The sequence below is a fragment of the Rissa tridactyla genome, chromosome 1 (assembly GCF_028500815.1).
Source record: "Rissa tridactyla isolate bRisTri1 chromosome 1, bRisTri1.patW.cur.20221130, whole genome shotgun sequence".
In the NCBI taxonomy this organism is placed as follows: domain Eukaryota; kingdom Metazoa; phylum Chordata; class Aves; order Charadriiformes; family Laridae; genus Rissa; species Rissa tridactyla.
Window position 1 is genome coordinate 82,951,264 of NC_071466.1, and position 26,743 is coordinate 82,978,006.

At 40.1% G+C, this 26,743-nt stretch overlaps 1 protein-coding gene across 8 annotated transcripts in view; it reads right to left on the minus strand.

Annotated features, from left to right (window-relative positions):
• MID1 (midline 1) overlaps positions 1–26,743 on the minus strand; it is a 261,586-nt gene that overhangs the window by 93,288 nt on the left and 141,555 nt on the right. For all 8 annotated transcript variants that reach the window (XM_054203745.1, XM_054203756.1, XM_054203788.1 and 5 more), the window contains exon 2: positions 19,118–19,833. In XM_054203745.1, the coding sequence (XP_054059720.1) occupies positions 19,118–19,777 (660 nt within the window). In that variant the 5' untranslated portion in view covers positions 19,778–19,833. The remainder of the gene's footprint in view (positions 1–19,117; positions 19,834–26,743) is intronic.

The following is a 26,743-nucleotide window of genomic DNA, read 5'->3' on the forward strand; positions in this document are numbered from 1 at the left end:
TGGGATTTGCAGAACTACAGAAAGCCGCTCTAAATATCCCTGTTCAGAGAACTTGGCCCACCAGTGCCATCACTAAATTACAGCGGGTCAGTTGATTAAAGATGAAGGTATCCAGAAATGACTGGATTTGAGGACCACAAAAATCCAGCTGCAACAGCTGGGCCAGAATAACCCAAACTTTCACCACTACTCATTAGTAATGAGTGTCCTGGTTAATGATCATTGAAAGTAAGCAGCTGGCATCAGATGCAAGACATGCAAAGGCAAGCTATAGATATGAGGAAGCAAAGATGGGATGTTGCAAAGATATTACAATGATGAAAACTGGACTGACCACATATCCCAAACCAGGCTGTAAAAACAAAAGGGCATTTTAATGGGTGGAAATTATTTCTAATATATTATTCTCCTCACATAATAAAGAGGAAGTCTCTTTTTTTCCTTTTGCTGTTCTCTTATATATTGGATTGAAACACTTCCTTCTGGTCCTCTCTGCCAAGTCTCAGTATCAGAGGAAATATCAGCTCACTATTGTTAGTATATAAATTAGTTGAACTTCATCTAAGATCAGTCTGTAGAACTATTGTGCCAAAGGAAAAAAAAAAAAAAAGAAGCTGGTATTCTCTTAATGTACTGCATCTCTATTTTAAACAAACTGGCTCAGAAAACAGGATTCCTTTGGAGAACGTAGAGGAGTATAGCGGAGTAAATAAGGCAGCACATGGAAAGCAGCCTCTGCAGGTGTCTTAGCTCCACACAGGCCAGCCATAACCACTGTCATACTGAATATTACCTTATTCTGCACTACCTAGGGCTCTGACTGTACTTGATTTTCTGGGTCAGCAGCCAAACTGAGATACTGGAAGCAAAAAAGTGGCTGTGTCTCTTTGGCCCTGTCCCCACCCTGGACTGGGAAAAGAACGAACTTGACCTGGAGTTCCCACTTTTTTAAAGAGAGACTGAACCTCTCTTTCCTTTAGGAAAAACTAAGCAGGAAGGCAAATGTGGCCAACAACATCTCTGCTGTTAAAGCTGTTTCAGCAGCAGCGTGAGTCTCGAGGCCATGCGCTGCAGGGGACCCCGTGGGTCAAAGCAGGTGGGAGGGCAAGCTGTGGACCCTGGGGATGGCAGAGCCCAGCACCTCTGGCTGGCTGGGCACAAGAGACACCGTGCATGCTACGAGGGACAAACTACGCTACTACGGTTTCCGAGGAAAGGGTCAGAGGAAGAATTGCTTTCTACCCTCAGAACTGAAAGACACAAAGTGCAGTGAAGAGAGAAAAAGAGCCCACTCCAAATTCCCTCGAATTTTCTCCTTGGAGACACTGTGATTTTGCAGAGGGAGGTGCAGCTTTCAAGACTTTCATGCTGAGATAAAAATCTAATTCCATAATCCCCATCAGCGGGTAAAAGAGGGGCAGCATGACTAGAATTTATCTCAAGGCTATTTTTTTCCTCACCTCAAACCGATTCTGCAATTCTACTCAAAAGTGGAAACAGCTTCAGGATCAAAACCCCACTTGTGATGAATTTGCGGTCACTAAAAATGTTACCCAACTCTATTGATTAAATTGCAGGATAAGGCCAGTCTGATCCTTCCAATAAACTCCAGATTATGACAGCATTTTCTCAGTGACTTTGCAGAACTTTACAGCAGCCAATTAACCTGACCAGACAGGCCAAAACCAAAGCCATCATCCAGTAATGCTTAAAAAATCACAGTGAAGTGGTTGAGCAACTGCTACATTTTTTTGTGTTATGGCACGGGATAGAGGCACCTGATTGCCTTCAGCAATGCTGAAGGTATTATGTATGAAATCCAGGATAACTGTAAAGCTTATTGTGAGCTGAAACAACATGGCAACAAATGATTTCAGCCTCTTGCTGAGATTGCCAACACTCTGTCATTTGGCAAACCTCTGAAAAGACACGAATATTTGTTTTTCTAAATCTCAGACAGCTTTGGGTTTGCAAAGCTACGTAAACAAATGAATTACATAAAATCCGTGACTGATCTACAAATCCCACCCTGCCTATTTCTCTTTTCACTTCCCCTTCTGGCAGTTCAAATTCAGGAGACATCAGTCTGTTGCTAGAGTAGATTTATGTTGCTGGAACATTTACCTTGAGGCCAAATGTTAGCTCTAATAACTATTTTTTATCTCCACCCAAAAGAATGTTTACTGACCAATGCTGAGCAACAGAAGGATGCAGCAGGCTCATTTTGTGTTCTTGTTTTAAACCTTAGGGTAGAAAGAATATCAAATCTCAAAATAAAGCTTAGCTCTAAGTAGACGTGTATATATACATGTACGTAATAGGGATTCCCACCTACCTCTGAACTCTTTGCTCATAGTATTTTTTAAATGTTCTTTCCACATCAAAGATGTTCTGTGAGCTTTACCATTGAACATAAGTAGCCTCTAATCTCAACGTTTGATCTCTACACTTTCCTTTCTTTAGCAAATGATTTTTTTTGCTTTTCATCAAATGCCTGAAATTTTCCTCCCCCCCCCCACCCCTTTTCAATTAGTTCTGCTGCCACTGCTGCCAGTTGCTGCTTCTGCAACTTTGCCAGTAACTGCTATGCACTAAGGAATAAAAAAAAATAATAATAAAAAAAGAAGATAATGTGAAGGACTTTATTTGAAGATAATGTGAAGGACTTTGTTAGCTTCATCTGATCAGCTGTCCCTGAGCTGAAGTGTTAGGTAACTTTTTTGGGAACATGTAATGTTAAATATTCATGGATATCCAATTCTGAAGCCATAATACTGAATATTTATATTGGAAACACAATCCCAGGAGCTTTGCTTAGCATATAAAGGAACCGAAACATAGCTGTTAAACTACAGTATACTATAAGCCACAATATTTCATATATGGTTAATAATAATAGGCATGCTAAGGCTTATTAAACACAAACATTCAAAGGCTCAGATTCGTCCCCAGTGCAAATTCCTTTCTCCTGAAATTAAATTTAATTTGGGGTCACTTTTAACACAAATTAGAAGTAAAACCTGCTTTCTGATGAGAGAGGATGACACTGTGTTTAGTTTTACAGTTTTGTAACCGAGAAAATGATTGTAGTAGTCACTTCATCATCATAACTCTTGGCACTTTAATGACTGCTTGTTTGATCTTGAACAGCCCAAGCAAAGACAATGTTGGTGTGTTCAGCACACATCCATCACGGAAGTTTTTACAGATGTTTGAGCCGTGTGTTGTATCTCCATGTGCCAGCCTGGGTCCTGACAGCTCCAAGGGAATTCATCACGCAAAAGGCCAAGCTGCCCAACATCACTGCTTTCCCACAGATGGAGATCGTTTAAGTTGTGATCAAGCATCTACACACTTGCTGACAGCAGAGGGGGGAATGTTTTTGTAGGGGAGCAGCAGGGAAGCTGGGTCAGCTCTTGCCTGCTTTGGGGTTGCGACTCTTCTTACCCTGATGGCGGCAAAGCTGTGGCTCCTACAAGCTTCCTTTGGTGGACCCTCTTTCCTCATTGACCTTGTCACCGTACAGCATGGTGGAGAATTTTTCTAATGTAACTCATCTAAGGCTTCCCCTCCTGTCCTCCCCTTGCCTTCCCAATAGGCTTTCCAGCATGGCTTGGATTAGCCTTAAATTCTTGTGGTTTCTTGTTTCAGATTTCGGTCTGGCCATTTGTCATCCTGGTTCTGTTTCTCCTCTCTCTGTTCTTAGAATGACAGAACACAGGATCACCTCTCTGAATAAGATTATAAATGCTTTGCTGTCGAATTGCCAGTAATGAGTCTCTGCCAAATTTATATTCTAAAATTCCCCAAGCAGCAATTTAATTACATTATTTTGGATACAGCACCATAGCAGCTGCATTCATTTGATGAGGATTCATTATGGTTTATGGTGAAAACAATGGCAAATTAGCTCTGATGTGTTTTGGAATTTGCTCTTTATTTAGTTTAGAATAGCCTCGTTTTAGTCAGTATGACTCCTAAGCCCATTTGATCCTGCAGTCTGTGAGAAAGTGGGAAGGCTCTGACAGGAGTTCTTAAAAATCAGATACATCTACACCTGTTGCAGCTCAGTTATTGAAGTCCTGCTGGTTTGTGGTTAAAAGGAAATTACCACACAGATCCATTCCACTATATTTTAAAGACTATTCCAGGACTATCTCAAAAGTCATGTGTATAAATCAAAATAAATACATAAATAACAAATCCTCAGTTTTGTCTATTATTTTTCATGGATGAACTTTTTCCCAAAGCAGAGAAGATTATGTCCCTACTAGAAATTTAGAAAGGGTTCTCAAGGAAATCTAAAACAAATGACTCCTGTGACTGCTTCCAAGCTCAAACTTTAAGCCAGATTTGTGAAATATTTGTTCAGTTTTTTGGAACTGTCTGGAGGACTTACAGTAAGTTCTAAGCACATACTAGGGGGTGACATGAAGCCTAATCATTGGGCAAAATTCATAGCAAGGGGAAAAAAATCTCCAAAGATCAAATTTGTCCTCCTGCCACTGTTCCCAACAAAAGCCGCAGCTTCACATTAGAGGCTACATTTGAAGCTTTTGCCAGAGCATTAACATCATGTGAAGGGTGTAACTTCTGCAGGGAATATTTGTACTGAAAAAAGGCTTTGTACAGGCACAGTTATAGCACCACTTTAGTATCTCTGTAGTTTATTTTGCTTTGTTTATCAATGCAGTTGCTTTTATTGGCAAAAATACTTTTTTTGCCACTTAACAACACAAGGAAAAAGAAAGCTTTCTTTTTTCAGCTTTCCTCAAATTCTGAAAGCTTGACTCAATGTCAAGAGTCATATCTGTACATCTTAACAGCGGTCTGTGCTGATAAAGAGGACAACCCCTAACAGAGCTGGACGTAGAGAAGTTGCTCTATCCCTTTTTTAGACACAGTTAAGGGCTATAGGTGGAGTTGCTCCTCCTTGCTTAGGTTTTAAAGTCATTTCAATTACCTTCCTCCCTGTCCTACTCTGAAAGATCTTCGTCTTTCCTTTGTGCCAGAACCAGAGTAAGTCTGAGCCATTTCAACTTGCTACACATCCAGAAAATTATTCACTATGCAGAGTTGGTTTTTTACTGACCTTGGGAGCTGGCATAGCTCAGGGTGGGATGGGACAGGCACGGCACAGACGCTGAGGAGAAGGTAGGGATGCACCACTACAGGAGGGGGCAAACGGTGGACCCACAGAAACCAGCCATTGCATTGATTTGATGGTTGGAAAATTGTATTTTAGGCAGTTGATCTGTGCATCTACTATCAGCATCTACCACAGCAGTCTTCCTAGAGTACACCTGTACGGTCAGTGAAGGTGGATGGGTGCCTAAGAGGGGGAAAATGGAGCAGATTCACTGGTCCCGCCTCACTCATGCCTGCGTTGCCAGGGCTGCTCGCTGCCAGCAGAAAAGGCAGGGAATCAGCTCACCACAGGGTCCACAAGTGCCAGAGCTGCTTCAGTGGGACAACAGTAGTGTGTAGAAAAGAGAGGGAGAACAATGTAACAGGCCAAATGATTTTTTTGGCATCAGCGGGCTTGTTAAATCAGTTCAGTGATCCCATAATGTACCTTCAGTGATACCGGTACAAATAAAGAGGACCCCGACTTGTCAATAATAAATACCTAATAAATAAAGAATTAGTAAGTAAGAATAATCCAAAAGTCTAATAATATTTGCTGAAGCAATATGGGATTCTGCTGGTGTGCCTGAGGCCAGAATTTGGTCTATACTGTAAACATAATATAAAGCAAAAGTAGTAATAAGGCCAAATTTTTAAGACTGGACAGGAGGCCCTTTACCCCACACTACTGAGCTCTTACTGCTTCACAGCACTGCAAACCACTTCCAAGATTTCTGACTCTTAAACAAGAATACTGAAATTATGTATATACTATATAAGAGTACACGACCCCAAAGCTCCAAAACGCTTCTCTTCTACAGGGCGTGCCCAATTTGAAATGCCTTCTCATTACTGAAGTGCTCAGCTACACTCCAGGGTTTCTGACAGACTTTCCCTATGAATTTTTCTGCAGAAATAATGACTCAGAGAGAGCAACCCGGAGACAGGCAGCTTCCAAGATCGGATATTTGCCTGACCTTGCAGACCTCTTCAGGAAGGAAACGAGTTCCTCCAAGGAAAACACGTGACAGCAGATTCAGAGCCCATTCTGCAGGCAGGAGTCATTCAATGAGGCGCTGCGGTCTTGAACTTCAGGGTGAACTGGGGTTCCTACCATGCTTAGAATACGTCAGAAAAAAAAATGTAAAGAACAAGCATCCTCTCCTTTACTTTTCTGTTGTTTTCTTCCTTGGAGTGACAGTTTCATTGCTAACTATAAGCAGAGTCATTACAAAATAAGCCCTCTCACATCTGAATTTTTAACATGTGACAATCATTTACCCGTAATCCAGCAATTTGCTTGTAGCCCTGTACTGCAAATACTCAACTCTGCATACGATAGAGGCAACAATTAGACTAAAATAGCATACTAATTTATTCAAAATTATTTTGATATTGTATGTATTAAAATCTAAAGCCTTCACTGATCTTAACAGTGCTGAAATTAAGCATTATGAGATTTTAGAGCAGAATCCAAATAGGTTTTATTTGTTTGTTTGTTTGATTGATTTTTCCTAAAGAGTAGCAGTGATTTATTTGACAGAAAAATTACATTGCTTTCAAGTGAGAACGTGCAAACTGATTTAGGCAGAGCAAGAACCCATTTAAAACTGCTCAAAATTCAGACTTCATTTAAATGTTTTTCAGGTGTTCAGAATAATGTTTTATTAGCTTATCACTCTCTTTGCCCAGCCTCTTTTAACAAAAGACGTTACAAGAAAATTATTAATCTAAAGAGGGGATATTACTTAGAGTAATTCATTGTATGTTCAGACAAAGGTTTTCAATTTGTATGAATACAGACAAAGCTGGAAGAAATCAAGTAAATTAAGGGGCTAAAAAAAGGCTCCTCTGATAATATTCTTACCCAAAAAGAACTATGGTAACTCATGGCATGCTGCCTGCATAAGAATTTCAGTGCATCAGAATTTCAGGAGAGCTGTAGCACGTGTCTGCCAAGACTAAAGAGAAAGCTAATTGAGCAGAGAGAAAGACAACGTAAAAAAAAACCACAAAAAGGCTTCATGGTTGCTGCTCTGATTGGTGGATCTGAATGGAAAGGTCACTTTTTCCTCAAGTGTGATCATACAAAATACTCAAGAGAGGGTGAAAACGTTATTGTGCATCTAATAAAATGCCCTTTCCCCCCCCGCCCCAAGCTGCATCATATTTTTTAAGTTGAAGGTTGTAACCAAATGCAGGGGAGAGAACGGCACCTGCCCTTACTTAAGTATACGAAGGAAAAGATTGCATCATCATATAAATTCACCTGAAGTTTGCATAACCTCACCAGGCATCTTGAGTGGGTCCTTTCAGTAAAGAGCCACTATCACCCTTTCAGATGAAAAAGGGCCTCAATGCAGCAGCTCCCTCCCATGGCAGAGTTTTCAATGTACTGACGAATATTAACCCTCAGTGCTAGCCTTCCAACAGCAAGCCCGTACTCACAGAGAAGGAAATGCGGCTCGCTCCCGCCAAGCTGAAGAACACCCTGTGCAATGGGAGAGCCCCAGCGTTGGTAGGGCCATCCGGGAGTGACCCACTGCCCCAGCAGCCCCCAGCATCCATCTACACAGGGGAAACCAGAACCATAGGATACAATGACCAGGAGGTCCGTGACTACTGGAAAAACACAGGGGCTTTCTCTTTCAAGCATTCACCTCTACCAAACTTGTGCATATCTGCTCATATATTTTTCTCCTTTTATAGTTTACAGAATATAGTCAGGTTTGGTATTTTGTGAAAGGCATTGAAAACATTATTTTTGGACTGACAAATTTTAATTCTTTTAAAAAACCGATGATGTCAGTGAAATACTTTAATAGTTCCTTCAATTACTCTTTTGAAGGGATTTCTTGCGTGTATGTGTTTAGAGTTTTTGGTCCATAAATAAAACATTTTAAACGCCTACTCAGATGAACCATCAGCCATACACTGATCAATATATTTTCTTCTCTTTAGTAACTTATTACGATAGATATTGCTCAAATTCAGTTTGAATGAGTTATATTCCCCATATGCTGCTGGCTTAATCTGGAAATAAAGTTTGTACACACTGTCATTAGCTATAGCCTAACAAGTCTGCTTAATGCTTCTACCACGAGACACATATGTCGTGAACAGCTGCCCGTCTTTAATCTCTTTTAAAGTTTGACTGTATCATAGCAAATAACAAAACTCAGGCATATAGCCTTACATTTCAAAATAGCCAGCATGTCTCCAGAAGCGCAGAGATGAGTTTCAGTGGGGAATGCAGGAACCTACAGCAACTGCCAGCCGGTCTTAAAGCACTGGGTGCTTACCACGAGAACATTAATCCGTATAACCAGTACAGCAACAGGGGTTCTTCTCTTTTACTTTGTCACAGGATGTTTTCGTTTCTCCAGTAGTTAATGAAAGATGATGTCTTTTCTTTTTCACCTTTAACTAATTTTACCTGTTAGCTAGACTTTCATATGGAAAATTTCTCTGATATTCAAACACCTTAACAAGTTTGAATTGACACTGTTGTTCACAGATAGCATGAAATCTCAATATAGACTGCATGGGGTGAACAGGAGGGTTTGGCAAGTCTTATGTTTTGTTTGCATATATATGGATACTTTTAGAGAAAAGAGAAAAGCTGGATTATTTTGATCAGGGAAGCACTTTTATTATTTTTTTTTCGTCAGCTTCAAATTAGCCATTGGTTCCTCCAGCTCTGATACTCCAAGCGTGCTAAGAAATCTTCCAGTACTATCTGCCATCAGAGATATTCCAGCTTATTTGTAGCTGAACAGGTTAGTGTTTATCTTCTGAGGCAAAAAGAGAAGCTGAATACCTTTAAAGTATGTATTTCAAAATGTATGTGAATTACAGGTGGAAGTACAGGAAACAATACAGAAAAAAAATGCCTGGGCACCTTGTGATTTTGGGCATACCCCCTGAACAAGATGTGTATTAACGCTCCTGTCCTGGCACCCAAGAACTACGTTCCCCTCTTGCTCCCATCTCTTCACTCAGCCTAACAACAGACTGCTAACAGGACAGATTCCTCATCTCTCCTGGTATTAACAATGATTTATCACCCACAACTGGTGAGCCTACAGTAAGCAATGCTGTAAGAAATTGTTTGTACAGCATGGCACTAGGAAGTAACGGCATCGAAAAGGCCCCTTTGTACTTTTTAGCTTTTTAAGAAAAGACTATACATTTTATTACCATTTATTGTAATTTTTATGAGCTGTTGCATATGTTACATGAAAGATCTCTTCCCATTGTACCAGGTTTTTTATTTTCATTTTATTTAGAATATCCTTTGGAAAAGGAATGTGACATCAAAACCATAATTTAATTAAGAAATAAAAGCTGAAACCATTACAAGAGAGACAAGAATGTCTAGCTCAAAAGATATGAGATAGAGATTCTCTCAGATTTTGGAATTTCTCGTATTTCAGTTCTTTTTTTTTAAATTTAGGGAGTGTGAATTTTCAGTCAATAGAGAATACTGGCACTGTTATAACAGTGTACTAACATCAGTTTGGATGTCAGAATTGATTTGTTATTAGACTGGCACATAAGACAGGACATACAGAGCCAGGAGTTGCACTGGGACCTCTTCCCCCAGATGAAGGGCACAAGAATCCAGGCCTTTCAGCGTAGTGACAAGGGGGAATGAGGCTATTGTATTTCAAACCAGAACAATTACAAGAAATCAAATAGTATTGCCTCCACTGACTAGTATAACTAGCCAATATTAATTTAAAACTTTTTTCTTATTTAATCTTACCCATTACATGATGCCAAGAGCTCGCCTGAATCTTACCATGACCATATAAAATTTCTATGTACCTGTCACGCTCGCTTTCGTATTTTGTTCTAAGCATAGTTGAATGAATAGTTGTTGAAGCTTGGATTAAATCTCATGTACTTGTACAAGATCTTAAATTACAGGACTTTTTTTGAATTGAGCCTTTGGGAATTACCACAGTAAAATTAAGTACAATCATTTCTATACTTTACAGATGCGGTTGGCAGAGATGAGAGTACAGTGGAATACTGTGTATTCCAAAGTCACAAATGCCCACAGAGATTGCCTTTTTAAATTTTTTTTCCTTAAAAAAGCCTTAACTTCCGTACAGATATGAAATTGTATATTACTCCACCCAAACATCCTTGCCTTTTCAAATTTTCAGCATTTGGTTTTTGCATCCAATGTTCTGTGGGCCACTAAAAAGCTATAGATGACGGGACTGTCATAATTTAGAAGATCATTCTCAATATCACAACTAATTGAACAGACAAATCATGAAGGAAAAAGATAGCCATGGGCACTCTAATTATATTTCTCATCTGTGCTGAATTTGATCCCTCTCATACTGTAAAATATAATTATAGGATCATACTGCTATTTTATGTTATTATGGCCAACATGCTGTAAGGAAGCTAAAATTGCAAAGTTTCAAAAGAGAAGACTGAGATTTAATTTTGGCAGGAAATTTACATTTCTCAAAAAATGCAAATGTTGTGAGCATGGAAAAAAAAAAAGCCAAACCACTAAACCCTGTTGCTTTCAAAGTCAAACTGATGCAACTTTGAGCATGTATTCAACACAAACACAAAAATAGCCCAAAAATTCTGGAAGTGCAATAGAGTTGTAATTGAGATGTATGGGAAAATATTTCTACAAAACTATATATAATCCTGACTATGGACTCATTGCTTGTGCCTTTTTCTTCCCTTTCCAGTTTTCAGCACTCAGAATCTCACAGAGCTCTGTCAGAGACAACAAGGTGGATGTGCAAAGACACAGATGCTAGCGGGCGGCACAGAATATTCTAAATTTTGCAGTTTCACAAAGTCTCACATCTTGGCAACTAGGGACAGCTGAAAGCGAGTCGGTAAGCTCTAACGTAGGGGATCTGTAAGGTACAGAGGCAGCGCAGAGCTACAGTCCCTTGAGCGCATTTGTCCAAGGCATTAAAACAACCCTGCAGGTGCTCCCCTTCCACAGTCGTAAATTGGGATATTGCATAGGGCCAACATCCCACACAAAGGAGAAATTTGTAAAACAAGTGATAATTCCACTCCAGACTACAAAACTTAAAAAACAAAAGGCTATCGTAAAAAAGAAATCCTGATGGCACTGTCAAGGTACATCATCAAGAAAGTCAGTGATATATCACTTACTTACTAGCTACCCAACATGTTCTAAGAATTTTACTGATGAAGACAATGCACTTTCAATTAAGCATTTATACTTCAAAAGAGTAAGAATTGCTTAAGTAAGCATTTAGAGAAGGTCTAGGAATAACTCAGTATAGTCACACCATGATAAAATCATTTAATTTTCCATTTTCTTTGCTCCTCCTTAATTTTTGACTGACTTTAGATAACTGGAAAACAGAGCAGGCTCTGTCTGATTTGTGTGAGTGCATTATAAATGAGAGGTGAAAGCTGTGAAGGGCAGGAATCTCCTCACCCCACATCACTTGTGTGGGTGCTCACGCTCGAGGGCAACAGCATCCTTCCCAGCAAAAGAAAGGGCTTCCTGCATGGAAGGTCAAGGGATGCCAAGGGAGATAGGGGGCTGGATGGCTGGTGGGTGGCTGGTTTGGGGGAGAGGTAAAAATACAGGTGGGAGAAAGAGGGAACACACTGCCTTATCACCCATATCAGGCTTGGAGTCCAAAGTGTGCTTTAGCAACCCAACACGGCTTTCCAGACCGTGACCTTCTGGAATAATCCTCTCCGTGGATTAATCAGGTGTTCCAGATTAGGCACCATTTCTGATTGGTATGAACCCCTATGTATAGGTTCACAGTGCTGAGGATACATGCAAGTATTATCATTTTGCTAGGAAGTGTACATTTTGATGAAAAAAGAAGGCCAAAGAAAATCATAATAGATGTACACCTCATAAAGCCTGAAATGGAAAGTACTGTACTGAGATCGTTGTTGGATTTGTGTTTTAAAATCAGACAATACGAAAAAAAATATAATAGGCCATGAAAACTGTTCAACAGAAGATGAAGAACTAAAATGTTTTAATCATGCCCCTATGATTGTCTGTCATTACAGGGTAGAGTTAAAGGAATCTGGATTTCTCTTCATGGATTAATTTAACATATTAAATTAAAGCTTGAGAGAAATCTGAATATTGAGTGTTCTGCAGTGCTTATTTGGATGATACTTACATCCAGGTTTTGAGATGGGTTTTTTTCCTATTTAAAGCATACTATTAACCACCTTCACCTTTGTTTGAAAATGTATTTGCTGTTGCATTATTTGTGTAAAATATTTGCATTAAAATAAGGTTATATCTTAAAATAAGTTCAGAATAACATACCTAACATACAGACATGCATCTTCATACCCTTCCACACACCTCTCTCAATGCCACTGAATAGTGTGAGTTTTAGCCTACCATCCATGGTAAGTGCTTTTAGCCATGCTTTCCCAACCAGCTTTATCATTCCCCGGTCAAACACTACAAGAATTAGCTTACTGTTTCTATTTATCAGTCAGAAGAAAACAAACTGTTATGCTAAAACTCGTAAATGTTCTACCTTTGAAAGGTCACTTGTTCGTAACTTTTCCTGTTACCAACCCTGTCTTTGTTACTCCGGCAGGCAGACACTACATTTCCTAAACAAAGTGTCAGCCTCTGCCCAATGTTCTAAAACTGTTAGTTATTTGCCCTTAACCTCATCAATTTGCCCTTAACGTCGTTGATTTGCTTCATTTCCATTTTTATTACTTTATTTTTTATTGCTCTATTATTTATTATTTAAATGCAAATTCTCATTCTGAGGAAGTATCTGTCGTGCATTATATTCCACCATCAACTTTCAAGCATCATACTGTCTAAAACAGCATAAGCAACGAAGGGTCAGTCAGGAGGTTATTACAATAATCAAATTCAGAGCTAGAACATGGACTTAAAGTCTGTTATCTGAACAGTTTGGACCAGATCCATGGAAAAGTATGAAAATACATTTAACTTAATGCCTAGTCTGGCTTCCCTGGAAACCAGAGTCACGGGAACAAAGATAATAATGCTGTAGTATTTACAATTTTATTTAATTCTCTTGTTCTTCCTGAATAGATTATGCCTTCAACACCATCATTTCCACTGAAAATTGAAGGAAATAATTAGTATGAGAACATTTTTGAAAGACTCACCGACTGTTAAATTTGTGAAAGTACGTTTTAAAAAACTCGAGCTTATATTATTTAAAGGATCGTAGGTAGATAAAATAAAAACAATCTCATAGTACTCGTAACTATTGTAAAGTCATAGCTCATTACCTACAGTCATAAACACAGGGAATTCCAAACTATGATAACATAGTCTAAAATTTACCAACATTCCCCCCAAACAACCTCCCGAAAAAAGAACTAATGTTGTTATTACTGTATTGACATTTTCTATTATCCTTCTAAACTCCACCAAATAAATACCAGATGGAAGAAACAGAGCCATGTGAGATAACACTAGACTAAAGAGAGAATGTTCTAAAGTCTACCTTAATATTTATATATTAATGTAATAAAATAAGTGTAGCTGGAAAACCTTTGTAGTAAAATAGTTCATTCCTACATTGATCCTCTCCCAGGCAACTACTTAATATTTTTGGATCTTTAGAACTACGGAAGCACAGTCAGGGGTTTTTTTTGCATCTATTTCCGGGTTAAGTAATATCAGATAATAATCCATACTAACAGATGTGACCATTCATCATTTTAATTTTGTAAAAAATGAATACACTGAAATATCTGTGCAGCAGTATCTAATCTAATAATAATATCAAGCTACATCTAATCTAATAATAATCTAATAATAATGAGAGTCCACAAGTTCCACATGTTGTTAGGGATATGGTGTTTTAACTGTATGTTAAACCTGCATACATGGCACTAGAGAAAGTAACTTTCTGCACTCTGAATTTATTAGATACAATGTAAGGGAAAGTGCCACTTATCTAACTGTTTAATAACACTGACATACTATGTCTTTACATATCAGTTGGATTTTTTTTAGTTAAATAGCTTCCATTAAATAGGAAGTTAGCAAAGTTAAGAGTACACAGGGAAAGTATAAATTCAGATGTGAAAATATTCAGCTATTATAAGAAGATATATGCATGGAATATTAAAAATGGATACCAAGTAAAACAATTAACATGTAGTTTATCTATATATATGTGTGATCAAATATATTTTTGTTGACCTAAACATATATATGATATTGTATATACTTACTTAAAATATAGTCATATGTGTATTTATTCAAATTCAAGATTCTAGATATTCATGAACTTAGACATTACTAGCAATTACATGTATTTCTCTGCTAGACAAGTCTACACAAACATACACACAAACATAGGTAGTATTGCCTTTATATACTAACACAAGTACTATAAATACGGGCATAAAATGAATAAAATCTATACAGACACATATTTATGCACATATAAAGCGCAATGTTCCCAGATTGTCAGCCCCACTGTTTGTATGAGTAAAGATTTGTAAATGCTGGGTTCTTACGGTATCACAACATACCAATTAATGATCAAGCTGCAACTACAAAATAATGCCAAATAAACAGAGTTGGAACGATTCAACACATATATTGCCAGTATCTCTGCAAAGACATTTAAATATGAAAAGTTTTTTAATTCATAATATACATAGCAGGGAAACAGACATATCTTTGCGCTCTATTTGTAGAAGCTGTGGAGTTGACAAAGTCTCCTACCTTTAGAACGTCAAAGTAGGCTTATAAGAATTAAGAGCAATTCTCCCTATGTGGAAAGAGTTTGTGGTTGCTTCCCACCAAAAAAATAATTGTAACGGAATTGACATACCATAGAAAACTGAATCCTTGCATCCTGGATCAACAGTGTAGGAAAGACAGACGTGTATGGATTCTGCCACTAAAACTAGGTGAAAACCACACAAACAAGAAGCTCCCTTTTGTTCCTGGAATTGCTGAGTGCCATTCAGAGGGCTGCCCTGCCTTCGCAAACATGCCCAATACACGTCAGCACTAATAAGATTCAAACAAAAACACGGAGAACCACAGCTAACCTACAGCAGTTTGATTCAACAAAAGATCTTCCTTAGCTAAGTGGTACAAAAACTGTGCCAAAATTATTTTTCGGCAAGAATATATGCATCAGTGGCCAGATTGTCAGTAAGTATGAAAGTGAGTAAAAACATTGGTTTCAGGGCAGTTGTGCTGGCTTTACACCATTAAAAAATATGGTTTACCGTTTATCTTCCTCTTTTGTTACACCTTTTCATGGCTCTTCGACAATATTAAATGACCTATAGCTCTCCATCCGCACCTTGTAACTGTTCCTGAAAATATTCTCTCTTGTTCAAAATTAATCTTCTCTTTTCATTTTTCTTACCACTTTCTTGAGTATAAATGCATCTATAGAACAATGGTAATTTTCTCTAAAAAAAAAGAACGTACTTTTCAATCATCTTTTCCTTTCCATTGCAACAAGACAAAAAGCAAAGAATCAATATAAAAAGTAATTAGCCATAAATATTTTCTTTGAGGTAAGATGGTGGGCTAAGCATAAGCTTTTACATAGCTGTTTATGTAGCTAAAAATTATTTCTAATTTAATCTACAGTTTTAACCACCACCTCATAAATTCAGCATATCACCAGGATATTTCCTGGTCTCTGTTTCGGTCGTGGTTTATGATTTTTCCATTTTTAATATGCAGCTGTCTATGATCTACTTAAAAAAAGAAAAACTCAACACCACATCCATAAACACTAAAACAAATTTAAGCGTGAAGGTACATCACGCGGTCACGTAACTAAGCAAGAAAGGATCCCTCCTGGAAGAAGAAAAGTGCCCTCAACCCCCTCCACCCCAGTACATGTTGAGAAAGAAAAGCACCTCTCAGGGCTGGAGCCATAGCTGCCAAAGGAAAACACTTTCTCATTTTCAGATGTCCACAATTGCTATTACATTGACTGTTAAATACACTTCAGCATAGACGCCTCTGTCGGACAAGAGTACCGAACTCCTAATTAAGGGGTTTCATTTTTGCCACAAAAGGAGCTAGATTGTAATGGCATCTTTTGTCCTATGCTTAATGAAGGGTGAGATATTGTTTAAATAATTAGTAACACCGCTGGAAGAGAATGCAAGTAATTAGCATAGCTTGACACCCAGAGCAACACCAGTTGCTGTTGTTAGCATCAACAATGTGTGTGGATTTGAAAAGAAAAATCACAAGAAAGAAGTTGTCACTTGAAGCGGTTTTGCTTTTCTTTTTTAAAGATACAATTAACCACTCATTTTTGAATGAATCCACTATACTATTGGCTACTGCGCACTCATTCTTTCAGATTTTTTTTTCAAAGATTTGGGTAGCCTATCTATCAAACCCCATAGATTTTAAAAACTCACAGCAGCAATACAGCAAGCCACAACCTGTTTTTTAGGTGTGGGTTTTCTGAGTCACTTGAATGTTGAATTTGCCAATGGCGCGTGCGCATTATCTGTAAGTTAACGAAGACCATCTCCAAGGTCGTACCTAACATTTATGTTAACAGCACAGCCAGTGACTCAAGAGGTCGTAACACCAAGGAGGAGGCCGGAACGTGAAAATGGACCCAAAATTCTTGCCCGTCAGCTACCAAACAGTGGTGTGAACAGGTATTGTTCCTTTACTCCTGAGGGATAAGTGCCAATCTACTGAACTGAAAATCTCATTCTTGGAATTTGATACATAAACCAGCACAAATTTCTGAGATGGAAGAGGCAATGAGGAAAGGAAAATCACAGTTTTCAGATTACCTTCTTGAGAACAGAGAGTGGACGCTGGATCCGAATGGAACCCACCTAGTCTACTGTTCCTGGGCTCAGAGTATAAACATGGCATAAACACTGGCATAATTGGCATGCTAATGCCATTTGCATTAGCAAAGTGAAATAGTGTGCCTCATGACAAAGAAGATAGTAGCTGGATTTCACGTAGACTAATAATTGTCGGTATAAGCTACTTTTAGATACTTTAGATACAAAGAAAACCCACACCTCAAAAAAAAAAATTTGTACAGATATTATAAACAATGATAGGAAAGTTATTTGACCGAGGCCTATGCTAACCACTAAATTAGTACTTGAATTACTCTTCAAGGAGGCTGGCGGAAAGCACTCTGTTAAGCTTCTGACAAGTTAGCTAAACTGGCTAACACCTAAAGTGAACATTACTTGTCTGTCTGAGATACCCATTCAGAGTTTGCTTAGGCATCTTTGCATAGAAAAGTCACAGATTGTGTAAAAATATTTTTATTCCTAACTATCTGCGATCTTAAATCAAAGACGTCAGGAGAAGAGATGTGCCCTGTAAGGTCTTCTTTCAAGACTTGCTGTATATGTGTACATCAACACTAAGAAATGTTTACTATTTTTTTTACATCCTCAAAAATATACCGATCAAGTATTTGATGTTGAAGGTATTTCATGTTAAGTACTGCATTCCTACTCTTATAAAGTTGATAAACAATACACTGTTAGCTTACTAAATAGTAGCACCTGTTAAGGATATAAACCTGCTGGATTACTGAAAAGCACTGTAAGTCCATGCACCTTCTATTCACATTTATAGTCCATGTCCCATTTTATCAACGGCCAAACTTCTACCTTTTAAAATAACAAACCAGTTCAGAAAGCAAAAATAACAACTCCTCCTTAGTAAATACAAAAATCTTCAAAAGATGAAAGGAAGCTGTCAGGTGCAGGGGAAGAAGCATGTTTCGTTATGTTTATACAATCACAGAATATGATCTGCATGCGTGCATGTGCACAGAGGCACAAAATCCACATAGCGTGTGCATGCAGGTTTTACATGCGCTCACATAAAGCCATCCCAGACACGCGCAGCCACTTATCTTTGTCTGAAGGCATTTAAGAAAAAACCACCTCCGTTAGTTAAGCCTATTAATTCAGTTTCTTTTTCCACCTCTGAAATTCCACGTGGGAAGGCTGGCAGATCGTCTTTGCCCTCCACACTTGCGATTTCTCGATTGCGGTCCACCTTCAAAATAATCCCCCCCAAAGCCACGCCACAGGCACAGGCAGACCCTCTGGAGGGGGTGGGTGGAGGAAAGCATGGGGTGCTTAACTCCTGCCTTTGCTCTGCAGCAGCACCCACATCGGCGTGAGAGGAACGTACAGCCAGGTGGGTGGGAGGCCGCTCGTGGTGGCCTCACCGTTCAGCGGGAGCTGTGCCTCCACCAGAGCGTCCTGCGACCTGGCTGCCCACTGCCACCCCACCCAGGGTGTCCTGAGTGGGGCCAGAGGGCTGCCGCAGCCACCATCTACCTGGCAAGGGGATGCGCCGGGAGTTCGCTGAACCGCGGGAATGCCACAAGCAGCTCAGAAACAATTTCGGTTTTGTTTCCAGGACTGCACCGCCTGCGAGCCCGGGTGGGAGGCGTCACGGGAAGAGCAGAGCTGGCACTCGGTTTCCCTGGCTGGGCGGGCAGCTGGCATCCCTGAAGCCGGCAGGGATAAATGCATCGCCTGTTAGCGGTGATGCAAAGGGCTTTTCACAATGAAAGCAACCAGATGAAAAATAATCAACAGCAGAGCGTACGCAAAGAATGCCTGACATTTCAGTCGGCACCCGTGTATGTGCTGTCAGCGCTAAACCTTGCCAGCTGCCACAAATAAAGCTGTAGGTAGATAAGAAAATTCACAGAAACAGTAGTATATGCTGCACATTCCTTATAATAGCTATAGAGACAGCAAAGCACAACCGAAGAATCTTTCCTTAAGTGAAATCCAAGACATTTGCAATGGTGATGAGCAAATGCACGTATAGATCTGTATGTGTATCTCATCCGATTAGAGAACGTGCACCTACCTTTCCCAACCCCTGCCCAAATGAGGAATTTAGCATGCAACCCAAGGACACTTTTCTTCCCAACTACACGCTGCTTGACTAGAAAGGCCAATAGGTAGCACTAACCTTTAGCTTGTCGTAGCGCTCACTTAAAGCTGCCACCTGATGGTCACGGTGCCGCCCGACCAGCTTACACAAGGCACAGATTAACTGGTCGTCGGTCACGCAGTACATGTTAACTTTCTCGTCCTCGTGCTCCAAGCACATTAATCCCCTGATGTGAGAGTCCGGGATGGGCTCGATGAGCCGGTGGCCGGTGAACGGCTTCTTGTTGGGGTGAGTGGCTTTCAGGCACTCCTCGCAGTAGGACACCTCGCAGGTAACGCAGGTCTTCACTGCCTCCTGGGCAGGGTCCTGGTCGCAGAACTGGCAGAGGACCTTCTCGCAGGACGACATGCTGTTGCTATCAAACGCCCGCTCCCGGCGGGTCTCGCTGGGGGAATTGGGCCCGCTGACCGAGGCTTTCTGAAACCTGTCGATGATGTTCTGCAGGGTGACGTTGCGCTTGAGCCCGTCTAGACCGCGCTGGCTGAGGGTGATGACATAGCGGCAGGTCGGGCACTGGAAGGCGGTGATTGACTCCACCGGCTCGTTGGTGGCGCAGTGGGAGACCAGGATGCGGTGCGCGCAGTTGAAGCAGAGGCTGTGAGCGCAAGGCAGCAGCAGCGGGTCTTCAAACAGCTCCAGACAGATAGGGCAGGTCAGTTCCGACTCCAGTGTTTCCATCTTCAGGCAAAGCTTTCCTGTGGCGTCAGCGAAATCCAGGGAAGCTGATCAGCTATCTGGAAACACACGTAAAATTCGATTAGGCGAGAGAAAACATGAGGGGTCAGCCGTGGGGGGTTGTCAACTTTCGCCACTGCTCCCGGGGCTATCAGCCACCACGCCAGGAGGGAGAGCAATCTAAAGTTTTGAGCCTACACATCAAGGTATTTAAACCTGGACTGCTTTATTTTTTTTCTTGCCTCTGTTCACTTAAGAATGCAAAACAAAAGCTCCTTCTTAATTTCTTTCTCTGTCCTTTTTTCTCTCATGCGATCAAGGAAAACAGCAGATGTTTCTGTGCATTATTTAAAAACCAAAATTATGACCTTCAAACAGCCTATTACAGCAAAATTAGATTTATTCTGCAGATGCTGCTTTTGGCTTCACAAATCTACTAGTAAAACTTTTTTTAAAAAAAAACACTTCACCTTTGTATAGCATTGTGTAAGGATTAGTCCAGAGTATTATAAGTGATAACGTTAAATCTCTCACTGCTATTGCAATTAACAGTTATTTTTGCAGATTGACATTTTCATTTCCTATTATAACAATAGTACAGCATTTAGACTACATCCATGTTTACCTGTGTAAATATATATCTGAATATATACAGGGAATAATGTTTCTAGGGAAGCATGTGATTTTTTTACAGATAATGTATACATATCATAAATATATCATATACTAATATACTCCTCCTATGTATTTCAAGAACATGTGTAGCTGTATTTATATGAACCGCACCTGTATTTTTGTGCTTATGTACCTCTACACATACGCATAAACACGCATCGCATACATATCTGCAGAAAGATTAATATAGCCGGAGGATCACACACTGTCATAACTGAAATGCCTAAAGAAAGACCTGTAAAGAAGTACATGATAAATAGTAGTTTAGCCCAAATTTCTGATGATCCTAACCTATAGTCCAAGAAGCACCTCTAGAGAGCGAGATAGTGAAATGTGTGATTTGCTTAGGGGTTTGTGTGTGTGCTTGCACTTTTGGTGAGTACTCTCTATTGCTAAATCTTAGGAACTACCTCTTGCTTTAGCGGCCTTATTAATCACCTGAAGTGGATTAGGAACCAGTGACTTCTAAATGGAAGGCATGGGATTTTCTGGAGAATGCAGCAGTACACCCCCCGTCAGAGATCAACTGAAACTTCATTTTGCTTCCTTTCCTGCGCTCGGTGTTGCAGAGAGCGGTTTTGAAAGAGTCGCCCTCCGCAGCTCTCCCTGCCTAAGCTCCCGTCAAGGGCCCGTCGCCGCCACGAGCAGACGGGTCAGTGAAGCAGAAGCAAAAGCTATGCTTCACAGTCACAGAGCTGTACCTCTTCACAGTACAATCTATTTAAGCTTTGTTGCTCATAACTGAGGACGGCTTCAGACGGCACAGCTGCATCGTCTTTACACTGTAAAGTCATTGTTCGGTTGTGTGAACTCTCGCCTCCTCCCCTGACCAGGGAAAAGGAGGGACGGACAAGAATCCCCCACAAACAAACCTTAGTTCATTAAGGGTGAGGGGAGCTCAGGGCTCATTAGCAGCCTTGGGAACCAAGCGTGCTTGAACTTTCTGTACTTCATGACAATTAGCGCGGGGAGCGCAATGGCAGTGACAGGAATGCTACCTATAACCCCAATATGAACCGCAGCAGAAAGGAAAGTTCGGCAAAGAGAGGCAAGGTTCAGACTGCCCGTCGGTATTTAGTCCTGCTTGCTCTGTGGGAAGAGCAGCAAGGCGTCTGTTCCGGAGGTATGCTTAGAAATTAGGATACTTTGCCTCTTTGCACTAATGCGTCCTTTCATTCTGCCAAGAAATCCGAGGATTTAAAAAATGCACCGATCCCATCACAAAATTTGCTTTCTTGTATCTTCTGTGATGCTGATCTTACTTGAAATAAAGTTCAGTTTGCCAGAGACTAATTCTTTTATAACTATCCATCAGCTGCCATAATTGCATGGTGCATCTGGTCAAAATTAAAGGCCTGGCAATTTGATATAAGCAGGAAGACAACTCCCCTCGTCTCTCCTCAGCCGTAGCCACACGGCACAGAAAAGATGAAAGCCCCTTCTACAAACGGAGACCAGTTTGTCTTTCCTCCTCTTCACTCTTTGTATCACAGAAGTCCCAGAAGATCAAAATCTCATTCACGTTGTTTGAATCCCTTCCACACCGCAAGTGTGTACCTCATCATCCACTTATCCTGCAGGCTGAATGCTGCACTGGAAATGGGACACGGGGATTTGGCTTTGGCAGGAGACAACGTTTTTAAAAGGCAAAGTAATCATTGCTCATCTACTGGCAGTCCAGTGAAAACCTGCCAACCTTTAGTGTTTGTTTCTTCGGACCGTGTTTGGAATATGGGACTTTCTTCCATGCTATCCTTTCTGTACAAAATCCCTCCTGCTCCTTTGCATGCCAAACAGTTTCATTCATTCATTCATTCATTCATTCATTCACTTTCCTGCTTAAAGTGCTTTTTTCAACCAAAGGCTTTTTTATGGTGCTTGTATAAAAGAGAGGTACAGATAAACAGATAAAAGCAGCAGAAAAACATTGGCATTGCTGCCTCATGGAAAGATGTTTGAATAGCACCGTCTCAACTGATGACTAATTCTGATCTATCTGACCTGAATGAGCAGCAGCTCAGCCCTGACTAATGCTATTCAGTATGAGCAAGGGTGCCAAAATCTGATCTTAGATTGTAAACATCTTGGAATAAGAGCCTATCTTCCAAGGTAATCAAAGTTGAGCACACTGATAGAAACCAAAAAATGACATTTCCCTGTTTCCTTTTGCAGTTGCTAAATAAGTCAAAACATACTGCATCTGGAACTGAATAATAAATCCTTTAAGAGGCACTGAAGAGGGGCTGCATTTTCTGGGCAATCCAGTGATTAGTCTTTAATCAACTGCAATTCTGCTTCTACTTTTAGGTTGGTGCCTACAAAATCTTTCAAAGTCGCTGGCCCTTGACTTAAGGTTTCATATTCAGTAATTTTATTTTTTTTTTTTTGAGAGTGGTAGAGAGTCCATAGCTACAGTAAACTGGAAGATTAGGCAGAAAGTCAATACGCATGGTTTATATGCGCACATGGTTGTATTCCATATTCAACATGGCCCATAAAGGGAAAGCCACATAGACAGCCTCCAGACACAGAAAGGAAAGAAGGAATTTCAAGTACCTAATTTCATATTTGCAAAAATATGGAATTACTGGCAGAAAATTATACTATTACCCAAATGTCATTGAAATGAGAAGCATTATTTTTCTACCCACAAGAGGTAGTTTTAAGAACAGATATCAAAGTAAAAGTGATTGTCAAAAGGCAAGTGTTATTTAAAAATCAAAAATATACTCAAAGAACTTTGGAACTGGCATCTCCCCAGCACTTAACGATTAGTTATGCAATATGTGGTAAGCAATGCAGTAAATGAAATCCTGATCTCAATGCTGTTCATGGCAAGACTTCTACTAACCCTAGTGGAATTAGCAACTTTGTACCTCTTGCTTTAAGCATGACATATTTTGCAGGTGGTATTACTGCCTTCAGTTGCACAGATGTAGAGAGACATGAGAGAAATTAAAACTAAAACTGAACTAGATAAATTTCAGTATGTTAAGTACCAGTAGAGCTGAATAGGTAAAAAAAATCTGTCAAGCTGTTTCATTATTGATGAATGCTATATGCTGCAAAAAATGCTGTATTATACCTCCCATTTGTTTTATACTTGAAAAATTACGGATCAGAGATACTACCAAAGTCGAGAAGACTGTTACCACTGGTTTCAATGAGACCCTAGTAATCAGAGCCCAAAAATACATTTCCTGAGGAGGACATAAAATATGCAGTTCATCACTCTCTGAAACATTACTATCTGGTGATTTGGTGGCCCCGGAATCAGCCCAGGGATGACTGAAGGCTGACTCTTGATTTTTTCTTTGCTGGGAATGACAGTATTAGGGATGATCCCTATGCTCTAAGTACAGAAAGCAGTATATAGAAGCAGCAGGATAAAAATAACAGAAAGCGTTGTTGAAGGGAGACTTCCACAAACCAGAACTGTAAGCACTTTCTCACAGGAAGCAATGCACTTCTATATTCTGAAGAAATCACATGAGATTAGAAAGTAATAGAGGAGCCAATGGGAGAAGTGCCATGCTGGACCTTATTCTCACCACTCGGTGGATAAGGAATTGGCTGGATGGACACAAATAGTTGCAGTCAACGGCTCGATGTTCAAATGGAGATCAATGATGAGTGGTGTTCCTCAGGCATCAGTACTGGGACCGGTGCTGTTTAACATCTTTGTTGGCAACAGGGACAGTGGGATTGAGTGCACCGTCAACAAGTTTGCCGACGACACAGAGCTGTGTGGCGCGGTCAACACGCTGGAGGGAAGGGATGCCATCCAGAGGGACCTGGACAGGCTTGAGAGGCGGGCCTGTACAAACCTCATGAAGTTCAGCAAAGCCAAGTGCAAGGTCCTGCATGTGGGTCAGGGCAATCCCAGGCACAAATACAGGTTGGGCAGAGAATGGCTTGAGAGCAGACCTGAGGAGAGGGACTTGGGGGTGCTGGCTGATGAGAAGCTCAACATAAGCCAGCGAAGTATGCCTGCAGCCCAGAAAGCCAGCTGTATCCTGGGCTGCATCAAAAGAAGCGTAGCCAGCAGGTCAAGGGAGGTGATTCTGCCCCTCTACTCTGCTCTCATGAGACCCCACCTGGAGTACTGTGTCCAGCTCTGGAGTCCTCAGCACAAGAAGAACACGGACCTGCTTGAACAGGTCCAGAGGAGGCCATGAAGGTAATCAGAGGGGTGGAGCACCTGTGGTATGAGGACAGGCTGAGAGAGTTGGGGCTGTTCAGCCTGGAGAAGAGAGGGCTCCAGGGAGACCTTATGGCAGCCTTCCAGTACCTAAAGGAAAGACGGGGAGGGACTCTTTATCAGGAAGTGTAGCAATAGTATGAGGGGTAACAGTTTTAAATTCAGAGAGGGTAGATTTAGATTAGATATTAGGAAGAAATTCTTTACTGTGATGGTCGTGAGACACTGGAACAGGTTGCCCAGAGGAGTTGTGGATGCCCCATCCCTGGAAGTGTTTGAGGCCAGGCTGGATGGGGCTTTGAGCAACCTGGCGTAGTGGGAGGTGTCCCTGCCCATGGCAGGGAGGTTGGAACTAGGTGATCTTTAAGGTCGCTTCCAACTTAAATCATCCTATGATTCTATGAAAGGTATTGTAAACCCCACATTGCTACGTGGCTCTGTTCTCATGGCAAATGGCCCTGTATGGCTCCTGTACACAGGCTAGCACTCTTTCTGTACCCAAACAACAATCAGAAAATTGCAATTAATATCCAAAACAATTAACCTGCTAACCTCCTTGGGAAAAAGACAAACATCCAGCAGTAATACCATAGAACCGGGCGATACTACAGTAATAAAATACTTCAATAAGGTTAACAGCATTCTTTAAAGTTGGATCTGGATAGGACATTTCAGTCTAACTAGTAATACCCAACAGAGAGGTGACTGGTGACCTGACATGGTCTTCACATTTATCTGTTTTCCATTGGTGCTAACTAGATGATCAATAGTGTTGATAATTATGTTAACATAATGTCTGAAGTAAAATGCCTGAAATACAAAACTACACTTAAAAATGAATGTATCAAAAATTCCAGTATAATAAACTATAGCAAGTACTTAAGCAACCTACTATCATAATACACAGCTGTGGTTTTCAAAGTAGCAGTATTTTTCTGTTAAATGCATTATAAAAGGAAAATTTTAAATTTACTTTCTTGTCATAAAACCTGCTATAAGTCATAAAAAAACCACTTGTCATTTCTTCTGTTAGCTTTGGAAAAAAAACAGAAGAAGAAAATCATATTCTTTTTGCTTTTTCCTATTCTGTTCTAGGATGTACACAAAATTGTCTTGGGAACAACTTTTCCTTACAACAAGTGAATGGGATTGTTTCACATCACATTCAATAAGCATTTCAAATGTGATTAAACCAATGGACTGTTTCATAGCCCAGTTTGTCCCACGTCAATTACAGCTTTTACCTTCTGCAGCACAAACACTGAAGTCTATGAGTACTCATGATGCTAGCAAGTTCCCTTCTAACCCGAACCATTCTATGATTCTATGAGTCTATATTCGTTTAAGTATTGTAATTTGTGTAGCATAAAAGGAACTAATAATCAAAACTCAAATTTTTTTCTTTAGAAATATTTAATGAAAACTTCTACAATGCTAAAGAAAGCAACCTGCACACACCCTGAAGCAAGTAAATTCTTGTTTTTCCACTGTTTTTTATCCAAGCAGTGCAAATTAATAAATATTCAAAGGACAGTGCTGTTCAACAGCTCCTGATATGCAAAAACAAATACTCAGCATAAAATAAAATGACTAGTTCATCCTATTCAGACATTTCCACCGACAGAAGAATGATTATCTGCCTTGTCTAGAAGTTACATGCAGTGTTTCCATGATGTTGAAATAGTTGTTTGCAACATTTAGAGGATATTAATACAGCAAAAGCACATCTGCTATGCTGTTTGTAGTGATATAAAGCCTAGACAGCATCACACTCTGGTTGAAAGGTATACTAGTAGGAGAATTTATTTTCAACAAGCCAAATCCTGTATGTTATTCAGTGAGACTAGAACATCTCATAGAATTAAGGTCTTTGACACAACATCACATACTCGTTCTCATGGGAGCTAAAACAATAACTGACCCTCAAAAGCTAACAGTCAAGGAAAAAAAATCATGTCCTGTAAATCCCAAAGCAATCAATAAATGGTTGCTTTAATACTATCTATAGTATTAGATACAGTATTACACATGTGCATAAACATATACTAGTACACATTTGGAATGCTTTTTGACCTTTATTTTCTATATTCTTG